The following is a 9845-nucleotide window of genomic DNA, read 5'->3' on the forward strand; positions in this document are numbered from 1 at the left end:
CCGCTCTCGCCAGCCCTGTGGTAAGACCAACCCCGGCGCCGTTTCGGCTGCCCTCTGGGCGCGTCACACACAGTTGCGTCGTCGCCAGGTCGCTTTGTGTTTCGGCGAGTCCAACCAGCTGCTGTTCTGCGGCAAAAAACGAGAGGGAAGTCGCGCATGTGGCCAGTTGCTCATTGTCTCTGGAAAATGCTAATGCGGGCGAGCCCGTTTCCTTGGCAAATTTGCCCGAAGGCTCTGCCCCCAATGCGCGGCCAGACCGTGTAAAACCGTCGCCAGTCGTCTCCGAAAGCGGCGTCGGTTCGCCTCTCCGTCGTTCAGCTCGTCGGGACTGGAGCCACGAAAGCCACCGTCTGCAGCAGTTCTGACCTTCTGCATGTTCCCCAGAAAGCGTGGCGACGCGCAGCTACTTTCCAAACCGAAATTCTAGAACTTCGTCGAGTGTTGAACGAAAACTCGAGAAGAACGCGAAGCCTGCCCCGGGACGCTGCCCACCGGTGTCGCCCCTCAGTCGCGCAGCACGGCCGAGAGAGGCCAACCCGGTGCACACGCAGGGATAAGCAGAAGGCACACACGTACACTCGGAAGAGTCCCAAGGAGTTTTCTGCTTCTCGGAGTCTCGAGGAAAAAACGGTTCTCCAGCCTCTCTCCACTCAACGATGGGTACGTCCACCAGAAACGCCAACTGCCATTTGTCTCTGCCGGGAGGACCCCTGCCTTGGGTGGTACATCTGCGCCTACCTCAAATGCCACCCCGCTTGTGCGTGCTTCACCGTTTGTGCGCGAATTGCGAATACTCTCATTTTCGACGGCGTAGAAAATCCCGATGCAGACGGGGAAGAAGGGGAAAAGCGCAAAAAGCGTCTAGAGGCCGTTATCAAGAAAGGCGGAACGGATCTCGCGTAGATCCGTCTTTCCCACTCTGCGGGCAACAGCAGTGGCATGCCCATGTTCCGTTCATGGGAACCCGAATTTATGCGAAAACTGAGGGAGTACAGGTCCAACAAGCGAGGCTGAACGGGAGGAAAGGGACGACATGTTGACAACTGCTGAACGAACCTCTGGAAACGGTATTTTCGTCTGACAGCGAGTGTGGCAAGAGGCCAGGCATAGCGGCCTAGCAAGTCAGCTCGTCACCATCACCGGTTTAAGAAAGATATTCTCACTCTGCCGTTTTTATGTCTTCGTCCAGATTTCGGCACTCTTGGCAAGTTGAGCTATCGCGGTTTCCCCTGTTCTGGCCCTTACAAGGAGGCAGTGCGGTTCGCGGGTGCCATCGACATGTAGAGGTCTGCAGTGTCCGGGAAAATCTGCCAGTGTGTTTGAGTCTCTCCGAATCCGCGTGTAGATCCACCTCGGCGAACCTCGAGTCTCCTGTGGTTCACGCCTCTGTCTGTAGACGCGTCGCTCCTCCAGTCTGTTTTTTTTAATTTTCCCGCCGAGGAAACGGGTCAACCCGGTTTTCGTTTTGACGGCAAAAAAGGGGTTGTAGCCACATCTGATGCCAGGTGTTCCGCGTTCTGTCTACACGTGCTTTTTCAGGAGACCTCGACAGCAAACTGGAGGAAAGCCTCCGGCGGCTGATCATCGGTTCGCGGTTTCCAGAGCAGGAGCAGAGCGGGTCTTCGACGCCTCGTGACTTCACGCTCGCACCTCCTCGCTTGTTCGACAGCGCGCTCGGGCCATGCCGCACGTACTTTCCAGCTCCCGGTGTCCTGCCAATGCATGATCGACACTCGCCCAAGAACGCAACTCCTCCGCAGCCTCCGTCCTCCAACGACGGTGCGTTCTCCCGCATTTCCCAGCCACCTTGCGGGGATTTCTTCTCAGGATTGCCGTCATTCCCCTCCGACCTGGCGGCGCTCTGCGTAGGTGCAGGACACCACACCGGGCTGGCCGCGTCGCCGGCGTCGTCCAAGCACGACTGTGACGCCTCCGGACTAGAGCGATGTGAACCGGAGCGTTCTGCGGACAACGCAGACGGCCCGATGCCGCCTCTGAAAAAGAACGGCGACCGGAGCCGGAGTAGTGTTGCGTATGGACCCGCGTCCGGGGACCACAGTCGCCAGCAAATGTACTTCCCTGCGCAGAAAACGCCCTCTGAGGGGAGTCCTACTGCGGCTTCATGCGCCCCGAAACCGCATCCCGCTCCCCCGCCAGCTCCGGCGCTCAACAACTCGGCGACGCGGGCACCTGGTCCACCGCCCTCGCTTGTGCTGCCCCCAGAAATCATGAACAGTGGGAGGGACGCGTGTGTCCTCGTGACGTTGCCGCTGTGCTTGCCTTACGGGAAGATCCTCAATGTCTGTGGAGAGTCCGAAACGAGCTGCTGCAAGCGCAACTACTACTGCATCAGTCCGAAACTGAACTACGCAGCGTGGAAGCTCTTTGCTCACTCCGGTGGCATCTGCGACACGTACGCGGCCGCGCTGCACGTGGAGGTTGCCATCATTCATGTTCCCGAACCCCTTCTCCCTCAGGTCGCAGATCTTTTCATGAAGCACACTGCACAGTCCGATTTCCACTTCGACAGTCCTCTCCAACTCAAGTGCGGAAACCTTCAGGAGAGGCCTGCTCCAGTCAGAGCAGGCGGAAAAGTCCTCACTCTCGAATGCTTCTTCAGCGACGTAAGCGGCCGGTTCTCCTTCGATTCTTGCGGACCGAGAGTTGTGGGACGCAGTCTTCTGCCATTTGGGATCGAAAACAACATCCAACTACGTGTACAAGAGTGGCTGTAGTTCGAGAATGCGTGCGGTTCTTCCAACAAGATCACTTTGAAACACTCATGCGGGGGCCCCCTTCGTCCGAGGCCGGCGGCGTTTGAGAGTTACGCAGGCCCAGACAGCAGTTTCGAGTCGACGCACAGAAGAACCGGCAGAGTTCGTGATACCAAAAAGAGGAGCGAAATCGACTGCCGGTGGTGTGTCCTGTGTCATGAAGTGTCTCGTACACAGAAATGCTATGAGAACGCACCCACAGTTCTTTTCAGGGTGCCTTTCTCGGTGCGGAGAGTTGAAAACGCAGGTTCTCGCGCGTGTAGTACCTGTGTCTCGTGAGTGAGTGATGAGTGATGCCGAAGCCAAGGGGAGAGAGGCAAAAAAAAGCGAGCGAGTCATGTGTCCTCGCTTCCGCTGTGCATGTTCTCTTCAGCAACAAGAACGCAAGAAGCTGGCCGCCATTGAACACTTTCTTAGTGGCTTCCGAACTGAGCTGGAATATCTCATTTCTTCGCACCGGCCCCACCGATCGGGCCGTAAGTGGCAACGCACATGGGAGAGCTTGTTCATCCGTCGTAGCCGCCGCAGTATATAAACCTGGGAACGACAGGGGCTGTACCAACCGTGAAGCACTGTTCCTGGTTGCCGCGATTTGATCAGAGGTTTCCGGTGCAAAGGTCTTCAGGTGCCCGCCTACATCGGGTCTGCCTCCAGTCAGTGTAGTGAACTACGCTTGTCTGGGTCTGTTTGTTTCGTCATTCGTTTCGCTCACTGTGCACCAGAAGAGGAGCCGTACACTAACCCCGGGACACAAGCACAACTTTGGTGGACAAGAACGAAGCTGGCTTCTCTACCCTGTGGTGAACTGGTCTCGAGTCGGGTGTTACTATCGGTTCCTGTGTTCGTTACCTGTCGATGTTCCGATGCTGAGATTCTCAAGTACATACTGGAAACACGCGCGTCTCGTCTCCGCTCTTCGGTCTGCGTCGCCTTGAGTCCCTTCCACACTTGCGCCCAATGTGCTTCTGCGATGCAATGGCTTTGTCAGACAACGGACGGAAACCGAACATCTGGAGACTTTCCAGAAACCAGTCTGGTTGCCGAAATAATGGCGGCCACCATCGGGGGCCTCGTCTGGATGTGACCGTTCGCGCTTTCCAACAGCAAGGGTCGCAGCCTGCAAGTACGGGCAGCGGAATTCAAGAAGCCAGCGGGCTCGTTGCAGATGTGTGTGCAAGCGAAATCCGACTGGTCACGACGCGAAGCTACGGCCAGCTCACTACCAAGGTAAGCAGAAGCAGCCGTTCCTGCGTGTGAGTTGTGCATTCGTCATGGCCAATCTTCGGGCCGGATCTTTTTTTGCCGCTGCATTCTATATGGAGTTTGTGTTGAAGGGTGCGATACACGGGTATGTGTGCGTCGGATGGTTGTGGTTGCTTGTTGGTGTGTGCTGGTTTCCTGTCTCTTTCGAGAAAAAAGGAGGGCGATGTCTTGTGGAGTCTCGGCTGTGGAGTATGTCCGGATTTTTGCTGCATCCGTTTTCTTTCCCCCTGCTTTTCCGTTTGTCTCCGCTCTCCCTTCTTCAGGCAGATCCCCGATTCCCCGAGAGCAAAGTCGGGACGCGGTGTCTTCTCCGAGCTCAGCGGACATCGGGATCGAAGACTGGGTTCACTGTGCCGTGTCGGAAGGTGTTTGCACCGCAAGAAGTTCCCGAAGTGCTGCCTCTCGTTTTCCGGCCAGGGTCTCTGATTAGCCAAGAGCAGCAGCGTGCATGCGTCGAGTGGGAGGTGACGCATCGAATGGAAAAGGAGGCTGCGGCGCCCCGACGCATGGACCCTCAGTCAGCGCCGCTTTCTGCGCTCCAAGCGGGCAAGCCGTTAGGCCAGCACTCGTGTCCCTCGGGCGGGAGGCTGTCTCTGCCTGCAGTGTCTCTTACTGGCATAAGCAAAGACGTAGACCTGGCGAATGGATGCGGGTGTGATGAATCGGATGTGTACCTCAGCATGTACGGGAGGAGTCCGGCTGGAGACTCCACGAGCACTCGCGAGAGTGGAGGCAGCCTGTCTCCGCCCGCAAGCCACGGACGCGAAGGCAGCACGCCAGGGAGCTGCAGACAGTCGGAGCCACCGGTGGCTTTGCTCAGCCGTCTCGGGTATTTGCCTTGGCCAGGCAGCGACCTAGGCCCCGAGAGCCGAGTTGTAGGACCTCACGAGTTGTCGAAGGAAGAGCAACTTTTAAACGCGTCCGAGGAGTCTGTCGGCGCCACTCAAGGCCTCGACCTGGGAGCGTGGGCGCCCGGAGCGGCGTCGACGGCGGTGTCGAGGAACCCCGATCAAAGTGTGAACATCCCCGTTGGCGACGGCTCGCGACTGCCCGTCCAGTCTCAGGATTTGTGGGTTTTCTTGCCTGCGCTTCTCGACGCGCTGCGAGCGGGCCGGGACGTGGCGCGCGAGGCGGGAGGAGATGCTGCTAAGGACTTGGGCGTCGGAAACGAAGCGCGGCAGGACGAGTGGACCAGCGCGAGAGGGCGCCACCGGAGTTTAGCGAGCTCTGTCCAGTCGCAAGGTGGCACGGCGATGGGCGGGATGTTGAATCGGAGTGGGGCGTTTCCGTACGCGTTCGATGGGTTTGGACCTGCCGCTCGGTCTGTGGGGACGGAGAGGCAGGGGGGACTGGCCGGCGGACAGCCGTTGCCGGGTCGCTGCGACTTGTTTTCGACGTCTCACGACGCGCTGAACGAGTTCCTGTTGTCCCTGACATCCTCGCCGTCTTCGGCAGATTCGCACTGGTGACCCGCCCACCAGCATCCATGGGCTTGGCCCGGTCAACGCACAGGCGCCCAGCTCACCTTCTGGGGCAACGCTTCCACCGCGCGCTCCTTGTACAAGTATTCGTGTCTGACCCGTTTGTATCACCATGTGAGGGCCTGAGTTTTCGACGGGAAGGCGGTCGCTCGGCTGCGAATTCCATTTGAGGAGCGGACACGGAGGAGATCAGGGACACCAGGGCTCCTCTTCATACTGCTGACAATGCGACACCGCGCTGTCAATCTGTACGCAAAGGGATTGCGGCGCTTCCGGGATTTTTTGAGGGACGTACTGTGGGGCATGGAGCGAACTGTGTGAGCGGGTGCCGGCTGCGATCTTCTCGGGTCCTCCAAATACCACTGAGAAGGTGTGTGGAGTTTCTTCGGGGCGCGAAATAATGCCTCGCTTTATGTTGAGATGATGACGGTGGAACCTCTCAACCGGCATCGAGGAACCAGTTGTTTCCGTTCGGCCTTTGTGTCTCCAGCCCAGCGAGATATCTTCGTAGACCAGGGAATGACGACAGAGAGGATGAAGTGGTTGACGCACACTTACTTGGGCTGGCGGGAGGCCAGCCGAGGCGGTCGCGGCGAAGCTTTTGCGGACTCGTCCGCCGCGCATCGGCCTCCTCAGAAACAACAAATTTTTCGTTCAAGGTGCGCATACCGTTTTGCGTGATGGAAATCTTTCCTAGCATGCGGTGAAGGATCGTCGGGGAGAAGGCGGGCTTGGACCTTGTTCCAAAGGTTCTGGCCTGCTGTCGGTCTCGTGGCCGTCCAGCCAGGGAGAGTCGTCAGTTCAGCTAGGTCCAATGCAGTTCTCTCGTGAGCTTGCTACCTCGAGTTTCTTCGTCGTGGGAACAATTCTGTATGTACCGAAATGAAAAAACCATGTGTATTGCCGTCGCGACGTCGCCTCTAAAGTGCGTCGCCGAATCTTCCGCCGCGGGTGTCTGTCGTGTCCTCGCGAATCGTCTCAATGTGCCTGTACACCTGGCGCTGCCAGACCGGCGCCCGTCGGGAATCTCTTGCGGCATTTCTGAAACCTCTTTTGAGCAGCGCAAAAGTGTTTGCCGTTGCACGCACGAGCTACATGCCGGCGTGTGTTGATGTTAAGGTTTACCCTGGAAGGCATCAATAGGCGGGCAGGTGCGTTGCCTCTGTTGCGCGTCTATTTTTCAAACGGGGGGCTCAAGAACAGTGCCCTCTCGATGGTGTGTATGTTTGGTGCTCGGACGGGCGCCAAGACCCGCGACTTGGTCGTTCAAAGTCGCTCCGGTGTCGACTGTTTGTCTTTTGTTTGTGGACGCTTCGGCGGGAAAGTGTGGCTTGTGTCTGCCACCGGCGGCGGGAGGGCATAGCAAACTTTCATTGGGTGTACATCCGCGTTAAAACCGTTCTGTCTCTTCGGGACCTGTCCAATTGTGTTCGGCCGTGCGTGTCAATGTGGGCTGGGTGTCTCTTGTGACCTGGAAGAACATCCAGCAGACGACCAAGACCGGAGTAGTATCGACGGTGGTAGTGAGATGTGTCTTGGGAAGACAATGTGCTAGTTGGGAATCAAACGTAAAGTCTAAACTAGCTTCTGTGTCGTGAGTCCGTTGGACTTTCGACGCACACGCGCAAAGACGCGCAGGAAAAAAGCATGGAGGGGATCGAGGCCGAGTGCCTCGCACAACTTTTATTTTTTCCAGTGTGTTTCATGTTTCATCAGCGGCATCTACGCATGGCTCTCCAATTGGCTCGGGGACTCGGGTTCCCTAAAACGGACCGCAGCTTCGGGACTTCATTGCGAAAGGCTGCCACGGATCTCTGTGAGAGCGCGCGGCGGCGAGGAGCCTGTGAAGTGGTGCTACGGGAGGGAGAATGTAGGGACTGAGGAGCTGGCGCGCAATTGCCAATGAACAGGTTGTGGTGTCTCGGCTCCGCCCCGCGAAAACGGTCCGTGGTACACGGCGGGGTCAAAGGGTCTTTGTCATGTCCACGTTCAGTTCTTCGTCACAAAATGACAGTGTGGAAACAAACCGTTTTGGATGTGTTTATTTCACCACGCGTGCCAATGTGGAACGTGCATGCACGGTCTTGGAGGTTGATTTGACAATGTAGCATCGCTTTTGTGTCAGCTGCGATTCTCCCGAAGGGCGTCTGCTGCCTTGTCGGTTTGACGCGATGCGTTCGTCTACAGAGTCTTGGGCGCACGGACAGCTGGGTTCGCGCCTCAAAGTGCAGAAACGCTCTCAGGGTTCCAGGCCCCAGTCGAGAGGTCCTCGCAGAGAGGCCTTCTGTTCAATGTCGGAAAAGGACTCAAGTCAAGAAAGGTTGACTGGCATTCCGGCGGTCAACAACGTGCGTGACGTTGGTGGGGCTGCGTGGTGGGGGCTCTCTAGGGGAGTGGTGAGGGAAGGCGTATTGTAATGGAACTTCGAAATTCTCGCGACACAGTTGCCGCCACTGGTTGCCTCAGACGTTCTTTTGCGGATACACATGAAACGTAGCCGATGGAAACAGATGCCACAGAGAGACAGTGTCCGGCCTTGCTCAAAGCAAAAGGATACCGCGACACTCCAGGTTCCTCCTTGTACCCTGGGGGGATCCGTGCGTGGAAGCCTGTAACCAGGAAAATGCCGCGGGGTCTTTAAGCAAATGACTGGGCTCATGAAATCGAACTGATCCTGGGTTTTCCTGACGGGAGAGAAGGTGGCAGTGTGCTCAGACAGTGACTGTGATTACGGAGGCACCTCTTCGAGGTTATTCTCTAAAGCACGAAGCGGTTGAGCAAGGAGGCTTTCTCTGTTACGTCTTCGTGGCGTGGTAGTGTGAGGTGACACACCGACCCGCAGGGAAGAAACAGGCGGCGCACGGCCAAGTGAAGCTGAAAGGGAGAAAACGTGGAAAATTGTTGACTTTTAGCCGTCCAGCAGGTTTCCTATCTATGTTCGTAAATTGTGATTTCGATGAGCCCTTTTTCGATGTGTCCGGCGTTCCCCTCCGACGGGGGCCACTCTCGTGAACACCCCACACAACAATTTGACATGTCTGTTTCCGGTGTATTTGTTGCATTCATGTGGGGGTGGTGTCGTGTCCTCTATTCGGGATCGGGAAAAGTTCGATGATGCTGGAGGGTGAGCGGGGGAGTAGCCAGGCGAGCTCCCTTTCTTGTGGCTGTCGACATGTGAGTATCCACACTACCGCTTAAGGTCGTCGTTGCGAAAAGTTTGCCTTCTATTCTGTCCGGCGTGTTCGTGGTGCCGCTTCTCCTTGTTTCTCGATCTTCAACGTGCGTGGCTGCGCTGCGTATTTGTTTGCAGATGTGTGTATGCTTCTGAGTTGTGCGGTGTGTCGGGAATGCAGTGCCAGCGAAGAGTTAGACTGCGCACAGTGTCGTGGCACTTTGGCAGAAAGGTGGAGTCGACTTCTATGCCACTTTCCGGTTCTGCAAAGTATAGGGTGTATTTTTAGTCGGCGTCGTCCTCAACTTCGTGTTTCTCCGTTCCTCGACAATTCTCCGTGTGTGGCTGCCCGGGTGGCGCGAGGCTACAGCCCGCACGCGGGTGTATTGTCTTTTTACGAGTGTGGACCTTTCTGTGTCGCTAGGTGCGTATCTGCATTTCTATGTCAGGAGGCAAACGGGTGTGGGAGTTTGCCAGGGAGGGGAGGCGCCTGTGGTGTGCCTCGTGGAGCTGCAGCAAGCCGAGCGGGACAGCCTGCTCGCTGGCTCTTTGCTTCCTTTGCAATAATGGTGTTGTTCGTTGCGCACTGCGTCGGATCAGGTGTGCGAATCTCTCTCGTGTGGTGGCGTGTCATGAGAAAAAGATCGAAACGTCTTTTTTACGTTTTTCGTTGTGCTTCGTGACGTGAAAGCGTCCCGGGGGCAATTTTGACCTCAGAGCCCTGGATGCAAGAACCTGTTTTGTGACGCTGAAAGTGGGCGCGGCGGCACTGAGGCCGTGCGACCTTCAGCCAAAAGTCGTTAGGGCGGTTTTCGAGGACTCACAGGAAACCGTGGCTCTGTTTTGCGGAGAAAACAGTTGTCCTCAAATTGAGAGACCCAGCTTGGCGTAACCACTCTGGAGACTTCGAGGCACGCACCTGCGCACTGCCTGCGGCAGCACGAACTATTGGCACTTAAGGTGGGAAACTGCCCTACCTACCTTGTACATGCACAAGAAAAGCTTTTTTCCATTGCGTCCCCTAGGGCATTAGAACCTCGTGGCAGTAGACAACACGGCGACATCTCTCTTCTCAGTCGGCGCAGGAATTCAGGGATCCCGCTGGCACCGGCAGAAAGTTCACATGTGTACATCTACTGGTGTAACTCACTGGAA

General features: G+C 56.9%; 1 protein-coding gene across 1 annotated transcript; it reads left to right on the forward strand.

Moving 5' to 3' along the window:
* Positions 1-429: 429 nt before the first annotated feature.
* TGME49_240880 (hypothetical protein) lies at positions 430-9599 on the forward strand. The gene is made up of 4 exons (XM_002366666.2): positions 430-2624; positions 3148-3250; positions 3763-4001; positions 4301-9599. Exons 1-4 carry the CDS (start codon positions 1719-1721, stop codon positions 5504-5506), a joined length of 2454 nt encoding a protein of 817 aa, XP_002366707.2. The 5' UTR covers positions 430-1718; the 3' UTR covers positions 5507-9599.
* Positions 9600-9845: the final 246 nt, after the last annotated feature.

This window comes from Toxoplasma gondii, chromosome VI (genome assembly GCF_000006565.2).
Source record: "Toxoplasma gondii ME49 chromosome VI, whole genome shotgun sequence".
Taxonomy (NCBI): domain Eukaryota; phylum Apicomplexa; class Conoidasida; order Eucoccidiorida; family Sarcocystidae; genus Toxoplasma; species Toxoplasma gondii.

Bases quoted from the DNA above. Each gene is read 5' to 3' on its own strand.
- TGME49_240880 (XM_002366666.2), top strand. From the start codon at position 1,719: ATGCATGATCGACACTCGCCCAAGAACGCAACTCCTCCGCAGCCTCCG. The intron at 2,625-3,147 runs GTAAGCGGCCGG...TGTTCTCTTCAG, and splicing joins TCGAATGCTTCTTCAGCGAC to CAACAAGAACGCAAGAAGCT. The intron at 4,002-4,300 runs GTAAGCAGAAGC...TCCCTTCTTCAG, and splicing joins ACGGCCAGCTCACTACCAAG to GCAGATCCCCGATTCCCCGA.